The 19759-nt window shown below is 42.4% G+C and overlaps 1 protein-coding gene across 1 annotated transcript in view; it reads right to left on the bottom strand.

Moving 5' to 3' along the window:
• dcdc2c (doublecortin domain containing 2C) overlaps positions 1 to 6665 on the bottom strand; it is a gene marked incomplete at both ends in the record, with an annotated part of 31729 nt that extends 25064 nt beyond the window's left edge. Inside the window, 2 exons of the mRNA XM_084143974.1 lie at positions 5886 to 6045; positions 6642 to 6665. Of these exons, the coding sequence (XP_084000100.1) occupies positions 5886 to 6045; positions 6642 to 6665 (184 nt within the window). The remainder of the gene's footprint in view (positions 1 to 5885; positions 6046 to 6641) is intronic.
• Positions 6666 to 19759: the final 13094 nt, after the last annotated feature.

Here is a 19759-nt window from a genome sequence, read left to right as displayed (position 1 = left end):
AATTCGCCCGGATTTTGAAGCACTTCGTCCCCTTCTTGATTCTCCTCTGGTAGCTCTCCTTCTGTTTCTCCTGCGCCTTGTCGATGTTCATTCTCACCTTGATTGATAACAGAAAGAAATGCAATTATATTTCATATTATTACAAATGCATTTCTTACATATCTCTTGGAGGACCAGAAAATAAATTAACAGCGGATAATAATGTTTACCTGGTCAAAAATCTCCACATCCTTCTCAGTCCTTGCCTGAAGGGGGTCCTCGAAGGCGTTCTGATCTGGTTTGACAACTTCCACCACATCACGTGGGGTTTCAGTGATCTGAAAGTACGTTATACAAAAATAGTAATAGACAAACAACAATTACATTTACCTCAGTCAACAGCTGCGGTTCCCATCCTTACAGCAGGCGATAGGGCGAGTACTCGGTGGAGGCCTGGACGCTGCTGTTGTGTGCAAAGATAATTACCTTCAGGTTTTCCTCCCACCGTTCCTGGTACCCGTCAAGGGACTTGCCCATGTCAGTCTTGAGGGTCTGGTTGGTCCGTTCATCCAAACCTGGAGGAGGGAATAGGAAAGGGATAGTTCCCTGCTCAGCTAGGTTTGCAGCCTCCCTGTGGTCTCCAGTTGTGGAGGGCTGCCCACTTCCTAAACTATACGACCCTCTGTCCCTAGCACCTGGGAGACCACCTGACTTCATCTCCAGGGCCCAGCCTGCCCCAGCCTCCGGATCCCTGATGGGCCTCACCCAGCGGTCCCCATCTGCTCCACCATGGGAACCATCGCCTCCAGCAGTGGTGAGTGAGTCACCAACCCCAGCAGCAGCCAGTGAGCTGCCAAAGACAGTTGCGGCCGGCGTGCCACATTCCTCCACCGTAGTAGGCGGGTCACCTCCTCCAGCCGTGGCCAGCCTTCGGCACAATACTTAGCATCCAAAGATGGGGCCCCAGCTGCCCTGCACCAGCTGAGTTAGAGGATCCTCCGCCACACCAGTGGCCCAGGTCTGTCCCTGCGTCTCCGTGCACCTCCCTCACGGGGCGGCCCCTCAACGTCTCCATGCACCGGAGCTGGCACCCTACTGGCCCCCATGGTCCTCTAAAGAGACTTTAGTAATGTGCTGCCCCTCTAGTTTGGCCAGATGTACACTAGGACTGGATCCTGCCTTGTCTGGTCCCTTCATTGCTCTGCCCTTCTGCCCTCCCTGTCCTGCCAAATAGGACTAGGCCCTTTCAGGACTAAGCCCCGATTGAGGCCTTTTAAGATGTGTGGATTTCCAACAGAAATCCAGGGGCGGCTGTAGAAAAGGCCGGCCCTCTCAATCTGATTGGCCTTCAGATCTGTCAATCACCCACCTATTCCAACTAATAGGATGCTTGGACACACTCCAGGGCCATGCCCCTGACACCTCACATTAGTGCATGTGTGCGTCCATTGAAATAAGTTTGGTGTAATATTACTGAGTGATGGTTACCTAACCGTGTAATGTAACTGTGTAGATAAGTTTTGAAGTAAGTAGTTTGAAGTGTTGCTGCTAGCACTGTCTGGATGTATGTACCCTGGGCATGCTACCTCGTCCAGTTTGTATTGTTTATTCATTGCTACAAGTGTGTTTATTGAGTACAGCTACTCTTTATCTACTTCCCAAGAGTCAGATGGACTTGTGGATACCATTTTTGTGTCTCTGTGTCCAGTATGAAGGAAGTTACGAGGTAGTTTTGCGAGCCAATGCTAACTAGCGTTAGCACAATGACTGGAAGTCTACTGTATGGGTATCTGCTAGCATGCTAATAGATACCAATAGACTTCCAGTCATTGCACTAATGCTAGTTAGCATTGGCTCCCTCTCAATATGTTTACAACACTAATGTATAAATATCCCTGTGTTAGCCTGTATTATTATTGCAATCGTTAATGTGCTTTTATCAGGGCAATCATTAGGATGTTTACACATCCTGATCTCCATTTATAGTTTGCATGTCTATTGTTGTATTGCATGTCTGTATCTCTTAGTATCTTGTAAATTGATCGCAATGATTGTATTGTTTTCCCCTTTTAGAACCACAACATAAATACAGTAACTTCTAATGGAATCAGCTGCATCTGTGTGTGTGTGTGTGTGTGTGTGTGGTGGTGAACAAGTGTTCAGTATGGGCCTCAACATCATGTTCTGACCGGACAGCACCATAATGGGCAGATCTTAGTGAATCAGTTCAAGTTTACTAGCGGGTGAGAGCATTCACAGCCGACCGCTCAGATGAGCTCCAGCTAGCCGTTTTTTCATGTTCCTAGTTCTTGCCGGATTTAGCGATCCACAGTTTTTTTCAGTGACCGCTGATCTAATATCCAAAATGTATTTTCGGCTGTAGATAATTATACTAGAGACGTTCTGAGCAAATAATGTAAGAAATAACACCAAAAAATAAATACTGCAATGTTGGCTAGGAGCTAGAAACAGGGTGACCGTGTCTGTCGGCGCCATCTTGTATTGTTGGTAATAAATAAATAGAATTGGTCTGTGGTTAACATAACATAAATATGGACATAGAACCATATGAACTTTGTTCAGTTACTGTGTGTTTGTAATCGGCAATCACACAATTAATATGTGCGCAATCTCGGTTAACCCAGAACTAAAGTCTTGCGTAATTGGTCAGATGCTTGACTAAATTCAGGTCCATACGTGTTAAGAGAAGAGATAGAATGAGGATCGTATCCGGAACGAAGAGCTCCACCCTCTCTCTTTGCAAGTTACAGGCAAGTCTATGGGCCAAATGTCCCCTCACCTTCTGAAATCTGAAAGATGCTAACAACTGTGAAGTTGTGATTTGTCCAAATAACCAGTGACGAAAAACCCAAGCACCGGAACTAATGCTGCTCGTTACCTCACGGGATGCCCGTTGTATCATGACAGATCTACCGTACCATTTATGTTCACGTAGTCCGTCCACAAGAGATTAATATGTGAGCAAGTAGTGAAACGAAAGGTCAGACATTGCCACCAACTTGGACACCACCAAATTGAAGTATGTCACATGGTTTAACTGTGTTCGATTTCACAGAGTGCACTACGGATCAATCCTTCCAAATCAAGTTCAGAAGAAAAGTCAGTGATGAAAATCTGCTGCCAAAAGCTTTGCCTCCTCTCCTGCGATGGATAGCGGATGCTTGCCAACAGTACTGCGAGTCACTACGTGCCTGATAGGCCCTGATTGTACCATTACTTACACTATTAGTAATGACTTTATGAGGAGTAGGGTTCTTGCCTCCAGGGGATGATCAAGTGGCCAAAAAGTGGCCAGAGACTTGGGAGAGGAGCACTCTCATAACCGGGACTGCAGGGGCTGTAGACAGCCAGTCAGGCGCTACTGCCCTGTCCCAACGTGAGTGGAGGAAAATAAATTCAACTCCATTACATAGGATACTGCTGGCTCGGCTGCAATGTGTGATGTGAAATGATGGAAGGGTGCTCAAACGGTGTCATGGTATATCTCAGGTCCGGAAGCATTTAAGTAAGCATTTCACTGTTTGTCTACACCTGTTGTTTACGAAGCATGTGACTAATAAAATTAGATTTGACCCGGAGGTCAATTAGTTTAGGGAGCGGCATTGTGTTTGTGTGTGTGTGTGTGTGTGTGTGTGTGTGTGTACACACTGTAAAGAGACACAGGCGTAATAACTATTGAATAGTTGAGCATCTAAGGCCACTGGTGCAGTTACTGTGTATTGTATAGGTTATATATCATGATCAAAATGTGTAATTGCTGCAATGCTAAATACCATTAATCTAACATACAATTGTGTCAGCATTATGATCTCTCCCCTATATTATTGTGATGAATAACTTATGATCATTTTAGGAGAAAATTTGCAGGGTTTTCTCTTGGCACAGTTAACAAGGCTTTTCTGGATACATATTAAACAAAATGGCCTGATTGAATTTATCTATGATTTAGAGCACTGGATGGTGTTTGAAAAATACAGTGAGGTAAAAAGGTATTTGATCCCCTGCTGATTTTGTACGTTTGCCCACTGACAAAGAAATTATAAGTCTATAATTTTAATGGTAGGTTTATTTGACCAGTGAGAGACAGAATAACAACAAAACAATCCAGAAAAACGCATGCCAAAAATGTTATAAATTGATTTGCATTTTAATGAGGGAAATAAGTATTGACCCCTCTGCAAAACATGACTTAGTACTTGGTGGCAAAACCCTTGTTGGCAATCACAGAGGTCAGACGTTTCTTGTAGTTGGCCACCAGGTTTGCACACATCTTAGGAGGGATTTTGTCCCACTCCTCTTTGCAGATCTTCTCCAAGTCATTAAGGTTTCGAGGCTGACGTTTGGCAACTCGAACCTTCAGCTCCCGCCACAGATTTTCAATGGGATTAAGGTCTGGAGACTGGCTAGGCCACTCCAGGACCTTAATGTGCTTCTTCTTGAGCCACTCCTTTGTTGCCTTGGCCATGTGTTTTGGGTCATTGTCATGCTGGAATACCCATCAACGACCCATTCTCAATGCCCTGGCTGAGGGAAGGAGGTTCTCACCCAAGATTTGACGGTACATGGCCCCGTCCATCGTCCCTTTGATGCAATGAAGTTGTTCTGTCCCCTTAACAGAAAAACACCCCCAAAGCATAATGTTTCCACCTCCATGTTTGACGGTGGGGATGGTGTTCTTGGGATCATAGGCAGCATTCCTCCTCCTCCAAACACGGCGAGTTGAGTTGATGCCAAAGAGCTCCATTTTGGTCTCATCTGATCACAACACTTTCACCCAGTTCTCCTCTGAATCATTCAGATGTTCATTGGCAAACTTCAGACGGCCCTGTATATGTGCTTTCTTGAGCAGGGGGACCTTGCGGGTGCTGCAGGATTTCAGTCCTTCACGGCGTAGTGTGTTACCAATTGTTTTCTTGGTGACTATGGTCCCAGCTGCCTTGAGATCATTGACAAGATCCTCCTGTGTAGTTCTGGGCTGATTCCTCACCGTTCTCATGATCATTGCAACTCCACGAGGTGAGATCTTGCATGGAGCCCCAGGCCGAGGGAGACTGACAGTTCTTTTGTGTTTCTTCCATTTGCGAATAATCGCACCAAGTGTTGTCACCTTCTCACCAAGCTGCTTGGCGATGGTCTTGTAGCCCATTCCAGCCTCGTGTAGGTCTACAATCTTGTCCCTGACATCCTTGGAGAGCTCTTTGGTCTTGGCCATGGTGGAGAGTTTGGAATCTGATTGATTGATTGCTTCTGTGGACAGGTGTCTTTTATACAGGTAACAAGCTGAGATTAGGAGCACTCCCTTTAAGAGTGTGCTCCTAATCTCAGCTCGTTCCCTGTATAAAAGACACCTGGGAGGCAGAAATCTTTCTGATTGAGAGGGGGCGAAATACTTATTTCCCTAATTTTAAAATGCAAATCAATTTTTTAATTTTTTTACATGCATTTTTCTGGATGTATTTTATTTTATTCTGTCTCTCACTGTTCAAATAAACCTACCATTAAAATTATAGACTGATCAAATCAGCAGGGGATCAAATACTTTTTTCCCTCACTGTATATTCTCACAGCGTAAAGAGTTACATTCTTTCTAAGGCTGCAAACCTATTCTGTTCCCCTGATATATGGAAGTCGAGTTTGGAGAGCAGGTTGAGAATTCAAAGAAAGCGCTTCAGACTTTGACATGCCTCTGCTATCTCTGTACACACATGCACACACGCACGTGCGCGCATATGCACAAACTGAGTGCTAAGAAAACTTTCCCTTTAACAAAAACAACGGGTCCAATTCATATCACAGAGAGCGAGGAAAAGAGAGGGGGTTGTAGCGAAACAGTGAAACACACATGAAACATTGGAAGACGTTTCTATAGGAATTGCTCCACTTACTGCCTGTTGTGTAAAGAACTGGGATTCTGGACACCTGCTTCTGTTGTTTGGCTTTCTCTTTCCCTCTCACTGGCTTGGCGTAGAAGTAAAACTCTGTGGAGTTCTTGGGATGGCCCCTGGCTGTGTGAACAAGGTCCTCTCCAAAGCCTGTGTGCGCAAACTACACAAAACAAAGACCATGGATAGAATCTGAACTGAAGTGTTTTTTTCATTGAGAAGTATCTATTTCTTGTTGTTTTCAAAGACTAAAACATGTCGGATCATATCTAATGTGCTTTAAAACATGTTCCTCCCTTCTTTCATCCCCTTTTTTTTTTAAACATTTTCCATTGACCTACATTTTTTCATGAGCTGATATGCTTTGTGGCTCCCCAGTGACTCCTACAGTATTTAATTCATTTGCTTCCAATACATCCTGTGCAGAACCTATCAATCACTGGGGAGCACAGAAAACTAATCATTTATTGATGAAACGAGGCAGCCATGAATTTCTAACTGCTTTCCTCTTATTTATCAAGCCAGATCAAACAATGAAAACCCAAACAAGCTTAAAGGGAGAAGGAGCTGCAGGGAATAACTTATTCTTAGAGCAGACGGAAGAATGGGCTGGGGAGCTGGGATGGCGAGAAAGAGAGTGAGAGAGAGAGAGAGCAGTGGGAAGATGAGTTCAGATTGACGCTCGAGACAGCATGGTACACATCTGAATGAATGCTTCCACAAAAGGCCATTTTATCCTCTTAGGCTGCTCAGCCTCACTGTAGGTAGCAAGGTGAGCTCCATCACCCTCTGAGGAAAAGGAAGAGCACTTCATGTTGTTTTTCTCTTTAGCCTGGATCCCAAGGCTGTCTTGAGGGCCGGTATACTGATCTCAAGCTTCCACACAAGAACACACTACAGGCAATGGTGTTTGCGAGCCCGCTAACATTGGGTCTGGGGAATAGTGCGTCTGTGTTTCTTCTACTTGTTTGCTTTCTTTAATGCAAAGGCCGAGTTTGTGTTGATGTTCTTTAGAATTTATACAGCCGTTGGTGGACTGGAGAGAAAAATAAAACAACAAGAAAAGACTGAAGTTTGCCTTGGATATTCAGTTAGGGAAAGTTCAATCTGAGTTCACATGCTGGTGTCCGCATCACAAGATCAAAGATAAAAGTACTGTACACACTGTAACAACACTTTGGAGTGATTTACTGTATAATGTATTGAAAAGGACTACAATTAAATCTTACAACCCATCTGAAATATCAAAAAAAGTAAACACTTTTATCTTTAAAGCCTTGTGGCAAAACTGCTAATTCTTTAAATAAACAGAAAAACTGCCCTTCTCAGAGAGAGAGAAAGAGGAGGGTCCGTTCGAGTTCTGGGAGCGCAGTACAGTACAACTGCAAAATACAGCAATGGAAAAAGATGAAGTCATTGCTGCTGCTTCTCGTTCTGCTGGCATTACATATCTGCTAAGTCCTGTGGGGCGGCAGTGTCTACCGGCCCCGCCGAGACCAGAGTTGTGTGGAATCAGTGTGAGAAGGACCCGAGAGGACGGCCGGCGCGTAATCTCTTGCCCTCTCAAGTGGCAGAGTGAAGGAGTCAACGGGAGGACAGTGCGATATAATAGCTGGGACCGGCTGAGAGAGAGCCAGCAGCAGTCAACCTCCAACCACTGTGCAGTATCACAGAGCCACTCCCAGTGCCTGGTCCTCAGTGGGCAGACAGATAGATGGCAGGCGACTAGGGTGCAGTGCTTTCCGCTGGGCATCACCCCTTCCTATGAATGAGGTCACAAGGTATGGGAACGGTTGAGTCTGAAAGGGGTGATGTCAAGATGATGGAAGCACTCTGGTTCCTCGCTCCCTGAGTCGTCCGCTGAGTTCTTCTCATATGCCCAGGTGACTCACCTACTGGCGCCGGTGTGGTGTCACTTATGTTACCGTGCTCAATGGCGCTCAAATGCAGGAGATGAATCACTCAGACCAATCCCCTTTCCCGCTCATCATCACACATAGACACATAGTTCAGCATCTAGGCTGCCAACAGGAACGTACTGTACTTTCAATGCCACATGCTGAAAGCAAAGCCTTCAGTGCAGACTTCGTTGACTAGTCAGTGCTTCAGCTGCTCCTATACAGTACTAAGTGATCAATATGCTTTGTTGGGGAATACAGACACCATGCTCCATGCTCACACAGCAAGGTTGCAGAGCCAGAGGAAGGTTACATTTTACACCAGCCCACAACGGGGATGTTACAGAGATTTTACAGGCATTTTAAATCAGGTCGCTTGTCGCTTTGTGAGGTCAAACCAAAATTAATGAGGGATACGGCCCTATAAACGTTTGTGTAATCAGTGTGCTAAACAGCTGACAGATCTAACTACAATGGACAATTTCCCTGCCTTGTTTATGAAACGTCCTCAATAACTTGTCAAATCGTATTTAGGAATTCATGAGGAGTAAGGCAAGGATAAACCCTATACTTTTAGCGTTTCCAGTCAATGAGTAATAGTGGATCAGCTTGCTGAGGGAGAGTATATCACGCTGTCTCTGTCTCCCCCTTCTGGCAAAAAATAAAACTACACTCTCCCTCTATGCAGGTCAATGTAATGTGTTCAGTAGAAGCAGATACTAAACAACAATAATACATACAGTAAAAGCGCTGGTTGGTGGAATTAAAACTACATAAACAGTGTAAACTGCTCTTTGTGGATTTTATCCTGCATTGAAAAACTGACACAATCATGCATGAGAAATTGTGCTATTTCGAAAACAAAAATGCAAAAAAAGAGCTTTGGTAACTCAATTCACATATCTGCTGATACTGTATGATTTTTTTCTTGCCATTTCAATCATGTTGATAAAGCATAATCAAATATTTTGAAGACAAGACAGCACTTCAATTGTTAAGAAAGAAGAGCTTTTTCTTTATCAGAAAAAAAAGACATGCCATGATGTGACTGTCATCTTTCATGGTTAGAAAAAATCAGCTGTCAGATATCTCACAATATATCCGCTGAGTGTGCATGTTCATTCTTCTTCACTTGTTTGTATGTACGTGGTGCTCATCTTGGGCCCTGTGCAATTCTCATATGACTGCAATGCATTTCACTATCTACTTAATCACAATACAAATTGTCCCGGTTCTGGAGGAATGAGAGGTTTTTTTTCAGTCAGCACGGCCCCCTGGTGAATCTGTTCACTCTATGAGACTCGCTGCTACTTGATTAAGCGGGCCAGGCTCGTTCCGTTGGGATTACCTATCAAAGTGGAAGGCAATGGTAACTCAATGCCTCCCCCAGACAGTGATTGATGATAGGACTGTCTCGTAACGAATCGCAGACGGAAAGTCTCACGCACAACACGTGCTGGAAATGTTAATTGAAATGCAGTACACAATTGCATACTTTTAAAGTGTTCACTGTTCTAGGTGTGAAGACAATGTACAGTACATACTGTAAAGTATCTCCTTGAAAGAAAATGGTTGTAGGATCAACTCTGATCACAGCTGTTTCCTTCTACAGGGTTGTTAAACGTTATCTTTTTTAAATGGGATGCTTTAGTGAAGGTCTTTGTTTCGTGCTTTTCCTGGACTGAAAACAATGCTTTCATGGGGGAAAAATCATAAGTAGGAGAGGCCGATTTCTTAAGTGATTATGATCAGATCTACTACACACCTATCAATGTTGATCAGTACCAGTCAGTACAAGCATGTACAGTGCCTGCAGAAAGTATTCATACCCCTTGACTTATTCCACATTTTGTTGTGTTACAGCCTGAATTTAAAATGGATTAAAAAGATTTTTTCTCTCTCACCCATCTACACACAATACCCCATAATGACAAAGTGAAAACTTGTTTTTAGACATTTTTGCAAATGTATTGAAAATGAAATACAGAAATATGTAATTTACATAAGTATTCACACCCTGAATCAATACTTTGTAGAACAACTTTGGCGGCGATTACAGCTTTGAGTCGTCTTGGGTATGTCTGTATCAGCTTTTCACATCTGTATTTGGGGATTTTCTCCTAGTTTTCCTTGCAGATTTTCTCAAAAGCGGCTGTGAACAGCAATCTTCAAGTCTTTCCACAGATTTTTAATGGGATTCAAGTCTGGGCTTTGGCTGGGCCACTCAATGACTTTCACATTCTTGTTCTAAAGCCATTCCAGCGTTGCTTTGGCTGTATGCTTGGGGTCATTGTCCTGTTAGAACGTAAGTCTTCATCCAAGTCTACACTCTTAGAAAAAAGGGTTAACCGGCTGTCCCCATAGGAGAACCCTTTTTGGCATGTACCTTTTTCTCAGGAATGGCTTCCGTCTGGCCGCTCTCCCATAAAGCCCAGATTGGTGAAGTGCTGTAGAGACTGTTGTCCTTCTGGCAGGTTCTCCCATCTCAGCAAAGGAACTCTGTAGTTCTGTCAGAGTGGTCATTGGGTTCTTGGTCACCTCCCTGACCAAGGTCCTTCTTGCCTGTTTGCTCAGTTTGGTCGGACGACCAGCTCTAGGCAGAGTCTGGGTAGTTCCATATTTTTTCCATTTCCCAATGATGGAGACCACTGTGCTCTTGGAAACGTTCAACACTATAAATAATTGTATACCCTTCCCTACCTATAGACTACCAGTCAAAAGTTTGGACACACCTACTCATTCAAGGGTTTTTCTTTAATTTTACTATTTTCTACATTGTAGAATATATGGAATCATGTAGTAACCAAAAATGTGTTAAACAAATCAAAATATATTTTATATTTGAGATTCTTCAAATAGCCACCCTTTGCCTTTATGACAGCTTTGCACACTCTTGGCATTCTCTCAACCAGCTTCACCTGGAATGCTTTTCCAACAGTCTTGAAGGAGTTCCCACATATGCTGAGCACTTGTTGGCTGCTTTTCCTTCACTCTGCGGTCCGAATCATCCCAAACCATCTCAATTGGGTTGAGGTCAAGGGATTGTGGAGGCCAGGTCATCTGATGCAAAACTCCATCACTCTACTTCTTGGTAAAATAGCCCTTACACAGCCTGGAGGTGTGTTGGGTCATTGTCCTGTTGAAAAACAAATGATAGTTCCACTAAGCCCAAACCAGATGGGATGGCGTATCGTTGCAGAATGATGTGGTAGCCATGCTGGTTAAGTGTGCCTTGAATTGTAAATAAATCACAGACAGTGTCACCAGCAAAGCACCCCCACACCATAACACCTCCTTCTCCATGCTTTACAGTGGGAAATACACATGTGGAGATCATCCGTTCACCCACACCGCGTCTCACAAAGACACAGCGGTTGGAACCAAAAATCTCAAATTTGGACTCCAGACCAAAGGACACATTTCCACCAGTCAAATGTCCATTGCTTGTGTTTCTTGGCCCAAGCAGGTCTCTTCTTCTTATTGGTGTCCTTTAGTAGTGGTTTCTTTGCAGCAATCCGACCATGAAGGCCTGATTCACACAGTCCCCTCTGAACAGTTGATGTTGAGATGTGTCTGTTACTTGAACTCTGTGAAGCATTTATTTGGGCTGCAATTTCTGAGGCTGGTAACTCTAATGAACTTATCCTCTGCATCAGAGGTAGCTCTGGGTCTTCCATTCCTGTGGCGATCCTCCTGAGAGCCAGTTTCATCATAGCGCTTGATGGTTTTTGCGACTGCACTTGAAGAAACTTTAGAAGTTCTTGAAATGTTCCGTACTGACTGACCTTCATGTCTTAAAGTAATGATAGACTGTTGTATCTGTTTGCTTATCTGAGCTGTTCTTGCCATAATATCGACTTGGTCTTTTACCAAATAGGGTTATCTTCTGTAATCCCCCCCCCCCCCCTACCTTGTCACAACACAACTGATTGGCTCAAACACATTAAGAAGGAAAGAAATTCCACAAATTAACTTTTAAGAATGCACACCTGTTAATTGAAATGCATTCTAGGTGACTACCTCATGAAGCTGTCATCAAGGCAAAGGGTGGCTATTTGAAGAATCTCAAGTATAAAATATATTTTGATTTGTTTAACACTTTTTTGGTTACTACATGATTCCATATGTGTTATTTCATAGTTTTGATATCTTCACTATTATTCTACAATGTAAAAAAGAGTAAAAATAAAGAAAAACTCTTGAATGAGTAGGTGTGTCCAAACTTTTGACTGGTAGTGTATGCCTCATCAAAATTCTATCTCGCAAATCTATGGACAGTTCCTTGGATTTCATGGTATAGTTTCTGCTCTGACATGCATTGTCAACTGTGGGACCTTATATAGAAAGGTGTGTTTTTTTCTAAATCATGTCCAAACAATTGAATTGGCCACAAGTGGACTCCAATCAAGTTCTGTGTAGCTCAGTTGGTAGAGCATGGCGTTTGCAACGCCAGGGTTGTGGGTTCGATTCCCACGGGGGCCAGTATGAAAAAAAATAATATTATGCACTCACTAACTGTAAGTCGCTCTGGATAAGAGCGTCTGCTAAATGACTAATAAAAAATAAAAATAAATAAAAAGTTGGAGGGACATCTAAAGGATGATCAAAGGAAATTGGGTGCACCTGAGCTCAATTTGGAGTATCATAGCAAAGGGGTGTGAATACTTACATATGTAAATGAGATGTTTCTGTATTTGCAACAATGTATAAAAATATGTTTTCACTTTGTCATTATGGGGTATTGTGTGTAGATGGATGACATTTTTTTAATTTAATCAATTTTGAATTCAGTCTGTAACACAAAAAAATGTGGAATAAGTCAAAGGGTATGAATACTTTCTGAAGGCACTGTACTGTATGTTGTACATACTGGTATGCTTTTGCCGCACAGTAGGCCTACTTACCATATCCTTTGCATATTTGCCTTACTTTGTGGGAGCTGGGACTGGGAGACTGTCATTGTTGACTCTAAGAAAAATAGAGTAATTACAAGTTCAAACACCAAAATCCTTATGAAACCAACAGAACTGTCAATATTTAAATGGAATGAAAGGCAACACTAATGATGTGAATATGTGAATCATAAATTAGGTCAATGTTACAAGTTGGATCACTTTTCATTTCATTTCAAAACAAGTTGATCTATAACATAAAGACCTATAATTAGTTATGTCCTACCTGTGCACAGACATACCCTCTCGTCACCATGGCCAAGACACTTTGCCAGTTTGTGAGAGTATACTTTGGTATTAGTATCCGAGCTGGAGGAACCAGCACAGCTCCATTGATTAAAAACGCTACAAAATACGACACATGAAACTCAGACCATTTTTAAGGGCTTGCAGTTTTAACATGGTTATGATCATTGACATTTTCAACATCAGAAATTTAGTAGGCGTAGCCTACATAAATCGATCAAATCTAACACATTTGAATAAGTAACATATCCCTAAGTATTATGGGACACAAGAAATATTTCGACCTACGTAGTTTTGGCAATCATAGAATTACATGACAAGTGAAAAGAGTTCATGCCTATTTTGTATACATTTCAATGCAAAGAATAATGTTTGCAAATGCACAATAAGGATGTGGGACACTTGAAAACCCAAACTCACTTGATGACTCGTTTCAAATTTTCCTCCATCGAGCAGAAACAACTATTCTGCTGTGAACTACAGGTGAGATCTGTGATTTAAAACAACAGAAATTAAAGTTATTACAGTATGTATGGTTATTACCAACAACCTTCCAATCTTGTAAGATTATTGTGTGAATGTAACATTGATAGCCTAGGCCAGTGGTACTGCAGGGGGTCCACAGAAATATAATAAAATAATAATAATAAATAATAACGTGTTTTATTTCAATGTTTTTATGAATATCACTAGCAACGACAGAATATATATATTTTTAATACATACCTACAGTAGAAAAGAGGAGAATATCTTAGTTCTAATGATGTCAACTTTATTTCTCAACTCCTAATATTTAACAAATTACACTCACTGGAGTACCTAGCATAGGCTTTGAAAAAGCACCCGCGAATAGGCTACCAGTGCAGCAAGTGGCTGTTGCTGCTAGTAAGCTTCTTGACTTGGACATATATTTTTGCCAACACACAGATAACCTTTGTTTAACCAGCTAAATAGCTGCTCTTAGCAAAAATATGTTTCAAGTTACCTTTCTAGCTAATAGGCTAGAGGTCAAAATAATGAAAAACAATATCTACCAAATCTATTCATTTTAAAATGTTGATTACTTCTCCTTGCCATCATCATTCACCTGATGATAAGACAGTGGTGTGTATTCATGGATGCCAAGGGAAACCAGGCTTCCCCAAAAAACTGACCCCCAACAAACATATCATTTTGTTTCTTTGTGTATCATAAATTTCCTTCAATTCGTAAGAGGCTGAATGTATCTCACCAGAGAAAGCATCCGAGCGAATGAAACAGCACCCCCTCTGTCTCAGTATGTGTAGACCATCTACAGTGCATTCGTAAAGTATTCAGACCCCTTCACTTTTTCCACATTTTGTTACGTTACAGCCTTATTCTAAAATTGATCAAATTGTTTTTTCCTCATCAATCTACACACAATACCCCATAATGACAAGCAAAAACAGGTTTTTATAAATTTCAGCAAATGTATTAAAGTAAAAAAACGCTAATATCAAATTTACATAAGTATTCAGACAGTTTACTCAGTACTTTGTTGAAGCAACTTTGGCAGCGATTACAGCCTCAAGTCTTCTTGGGTAAACGCTACAAGCTTGGTACACCTGTATTTGGGGAGTTTCTCCCATTCTTCTCTGCAGATCCTCTCAAGCTCTTTCAGGTTGGACAGGAGCGTCGCTGCATAGATATTTTCAGGTCTCTCCAGAGATGTTCAATCGGGTTAAAGTCCGGGCTCTGGCTGGGCCACTTAAGGACATTCAGAGACTTGTCCCAAAGCCACTCCTGCATTGTCTTGATTGTGTGCTTAGGGTCGATGTCCTGTTGGAAGGTGAACCATCACCCCAGTCTGAGGTCCTGAGCGCTCTGGAGTAGGTTTTCATCAAGGATCTCTCTGTACTTTGCTCCGTTCATCTTTCCCTCGATCCTGACTAGTCTCCCAGTCCCTGCCACTGAAAAACATGCAAGGCAAGCCAGCGAGCATTTGGCCTCTCTTGATAAAAAAAAAGTCTAAAATAATAGCCAATCAGCATTGAGCTAAACTGAGTGAGCTCAGCTGTGAATGTCTGGCACATCGTTGCCCATGAAAGGAAGTTAGACTGTTTAGGTAACATTAAGGAGGTGGATGGCATTGGCGTTTCTCTACAAGTAGGGATGTTTTTCCTCAGTTCCACAGATGGCACGCACGCACGCACGCACTCACACACACACACACACACACACACACACACACACACACACACACACACACACACACACACACACACACACACACACACACACACACACACACACACACAGATAAATCAGTAACATGGACAGCCACATCATATTTAGCTTACGTTGATTGGACTAAATCGTTTTTTGGTATATTTTAGTTGTCACTGTATTAGACTAAGCTTAGGTGATTAGATTATGTTGAAATGTTGAAGTTGAAATATTGCTGGAATAGTGTAGGCAGTTCCTGTTTTCTTTACGACTTGTGGTAACTCTCTGTGGTTCTAAATCAATAGTTGTTTAGTAGTCCGAAAACATCTGAAAAACTTGCTTGACCATGCTGTAACTGTTTGTTACATGCAATATGCAAGAAAAGGTTGAAGACCCCTGGCCTAGGCCTATCTTTCAGAGGTGTGCTCATGCATTCTTCTATTGACAAAGACATGATGGCCAGTATGGTATCAAATATCAGTTCATATTGCAATAAATATACACACATGGATGATTTTCAAAAAGCTTTGTCATAGAAAACACATCCTATGGTCAGGTTCATATATTATTGCTAATATATAAAATAAACAAGATGAGGATATAGTCAGTGGCCTTACAGTGAGGGAAAAAAGTATTTGATCCCCTGCTGATTTTGTATGTTTGCCCACTGACAAAGAAATGATTAGTCTATCATTTTAATGGTAGGTTTATTTGAACAGTGAGAGACAGAATAACAACAAAAAAATCAAGAAAAACGCATGTCAAAAATGTTATAAATTGATTTGCATTTTAATGAGGGAAATAAGTATTTGACCCCTCTGCAAAACATGACTTAGTACTTGGTGGCAAAACCCTTGTTGGCAATCACAGAGGTCAGACGTTTCTTGTAGTTGGCCACCAGGTTTGCACACATCTCAGGAGGGATTTTGTCCCACTCCTCTTTGCAGATCTTCTCCAAGTCATTAAGGTTTCGAGGCTGATGTTTGGCAACTCGAACCTTCATCTCCCGCCACAGATTTTCGATGGGATTAAGGTCTGGAGACTGGCTAGGCCACTCCAGGACCTTAATGTGCTTCTTCTTGAGCCACTCCTTTGTTGCCTTGGCTGTGTGTTTTGGGTCATTGTCATGCTGGAATACCCATCCACCACCCATTTTCAATGCCCAGGCTGAGGGAAGGAGGTTCTCACCCAAGATTTGACGGTACATGGCCCCGTCCACCGTCCCTTTGATGCGGTGAAGTTGTCCTGTCCCCTTAGCAGAAAAACTCCCCCAAAGCATAATGTTTCCACCTCCATGTTTGACGGTTGGGATGGTGTTCTTGGGATCATAGGCAGCATTCCTCCTCCTCCAAACACGGCGAGTTGAGTTGATGCCAAAGAGCTCCATTTTGGTCTCATCTGACCACAACACTTTCACCCATGCATTTTGGTTTTGTCATTTTGGGTGCACCTGCATCTAGTTAGGCATTGTTTACATAGATAAAGGATTTTTTCTTGCTGGCTGCACCAGCAACAACAAGGCAGTTTAACAATGATATCATCCTTAATTGCCGGCTAATTACAGTGTACCCACTCAATATTTTTTGAAACGCTCTCCTCCGGCTGCAACATATCTCTCCCCGTGCTGCAAGTTGTCGAGGTCATGGATTTTGTGCCCTTCCCTTGGAATGTAAACATTCCGTACAGCTCCAAAAGGAGCCTCTACCCAACACGTGACTGCTCAAAAAGCTGTCAAAAGTTGACGTCTGTAGTTGATTTATAATAAACTTTCATCCAGGAAAGAAAGCATCCCCATTCCTGTACACAACAATAGTTTTTGTTCGAGGCTGAGGGAGTACCGCTCTACCTATAGTCCCAGACATGTTTATGTGATCCACAACGAACCGAGGTCAAATGGCAAGACTAGTTAGTTAGCTAGCTATCTATTGAATGAGCTTCTCGCAAATAAATAGATATCTGATGAGGAGACAAACGTCCACTTGGGTGCGCAACATCCTATCAAGAAGCCTATCCTTGGATATAGTTGTTTCTGGTTGTTCCTCGTTAACCGTGTTGTTGTTTCTGTTTTCAAAAGCTGGCTAGTAGCCTTGTGGCTACCACTCTCATGAATGTTGTTGGATGTGTTTCCAAAGAAACCAGTTTGGGGAAAGTGCGCGTTATCCATAAATACGTGGTGACCCACGGGCCACATAGGATGCTGCGAAAGGGACCACAGTCACAGCAAGCACAACGCCTATACTTCAGTATTCATACATACTATCCATCCCATTTGTAAACCTTGCATTTCTAAAGTAATCCTCAGAAATTCTCAATGTTGTCATTTCTGTGAGAAGAAACAACTGGGTGCCAGATCATTTACCGATAAACCATGATGGCACATTGGGCCCCCAAGTTCTGTAGGCACTTGAAACACATGTGTTTTCAGTTTATATGTGGTCAAATGTGGTCATTTCAATTACTTTGGTCTTTCAGATCAAATAAAGGGTTAACTGTAGCCTACACATTTCACCAATTCGATGTAGCAGTAGGCCTATCTGCCTGACATCACAAAATGCCTACCAGTATGAATTGCATTAAAGGCTACACATACATAACCTTAACTGTTATACATTTAAATAGATTTTTATCATTATTACATGAGGATGGCATCCTTACAAGAACAGGTGGGAGTTTTTCCACATATACAGTGGGGGAAAAAAGTATTTAGTCAGCCACCAATTGTGCAAGTTCTCCCACTTAAAAAGATGAGAGAGGCCTGTAATTTCCATCATAGGTACACGTCAACTATGACAGACAAAATGAGATTTTTTTTCTCCAGAAAATCACATTGTAGGATTTTTTATGAATTTATTTGCAAATTATGGTGGAAAATAAGTATTTGGTCAATAACAAAAGTTTCTCAATACTTTGTTATATACCCTTTGTTGGCAATGACACAGGTCAAACGTTTTCTGTAAGTCTCCACACACTGTTGCTGGTATTCTGGCCCATTCCTCCATGCAGATCTCCTCTAGAGCAGTGATGTTTTGGGGCTGTCGCTGGGCAACACGGACTTTCAACTCCCTCCAAAGATTTTCTATGGGGTTGAGATCTGGAGACTGGCTAGGCCACTCCAGGACCTTGAAATGCTTCTTACGAAGCCACTCCTTCGTTGCCCGGGCGGTGTGTTTGGGATCATTGTCATGCTAAAAGACCCAGCCACGTTTCATCTTCAATGCCCTTGCTGATGGAAGGAGGTTTTCACTCAAAATCTCACGATACATGGCCCCATTCATTCTTTCCTTTACACGGATCAGTCGTCCTGGTCCCTTTGCAGAGAAACAGCCCCAAAGCATGATGTTTCCACCCCCATGCTTCACAGTAGGTATGGTGTTCTTTGGATGCAACTCAGCATTCTTTGTCCTCCAAACACGACGAGTTGAGTTTTTACCAAAAAGTTCTATTTTGGTTTCATCTGACCATATGACATTCTCCCAATCCTCTTCTGGATCATCCAAATGCACTCTAGCAAACTTCAGACGGGCCTGGACATGTACTGGCTTAAGCAGGGGGACACGTCTGGCACTGCAGGATTTGAGTCCCTGGCGGCGTAGTGTGTTACTGATGGTAGGCTTTGTTACTTTGGTCCCAGCTCTCTGCAGGTCATTCACTATGTCCCCCCATGTGGTTCTGGGATTTTTGCTCACCGTTCTTGTGATCATTTTGACCCCACGTGGTGAGACTTGCGTGGAGCCCCAGATCGAGGGAGATTATCAGTGGTCTTGTATGTCTTCCATTTCCTAATAATTGCTCCCACAGTTGATTTCTTCAAACCAAGCTGCTTACCTATTGCAGATTCAGTCTTCCCAGCCTGGTGCAGGTCTACAATTTTGTTTCTGGTGTCCTTTGACAGCTCTTTGGTCTTGGCCATAGTGGAGTTTGGAGTGTGACTGTTTGAGGTTGTGGACAGGTGTCTTTTATACTGATAACAAGTTCAAACAGGTGCCATTAATACAGGTAACGAGTGGAGGACAGAGGAGCCTCTTAAAGAAGAAGTTACAGGTCTGTGAGAGCCAGAAATCTTGCTTGTTTGTAGGTGACCAAATACTTATTTTCCACCATAATTTGCAAATAAATTCATAAAAAATCCAACAATGTGATTTTCTGGATTTGTTTTTCTCAATTTGTCCGTCATAGTTGACGTGTACCTATGTTGAAAATTACAGGCCTCTCTCATCTTTTTAAGTGGGAGAACTTGCACAATTGGTGGCTGACTAAATACTTTTTTCCCCCACTGTAGCGTCACCCATTGGTATGGGCATGCTTATGAATTTTTACACCCGAATAACCTGGCAATGTCCCCCCCTCCCTCCCATACTGTTGTCCAAATTGTTTACTGCAGCGGTAACCAGAGATTTCACAACTACAACAGTAGCTAATTGTTTTTTGCCAGACATGCTCCTGATCAATGGAATGCATCATTTATCATCTCTGTATTCATTATTAATGGCTTAAGGGACCACTCATGCTGTGCTTGATCAAAATAACCATGCCATGCATATACAAATTGTTCTGAATTTGTTTTGGTTTACAATTACTTAAATTTAGATGCCCT

The sequence above is a fragment of the Coregonus lavaretus genome, assembly GCF_964263955.1.
Source record: "Coregonus lavaretus genome assembly, chromosome: 27".
In the NCBI taxonomy this organism is placed as follows: Eukaryota; Metazoa; Chordata; class Actinopteri; order Salmoniformes; family Salmonidae; genus Coregonus; species Coregonus lavaretus.
This window is presented reverse-complemented; position numbering and strand designations above follow the sequence as displayed.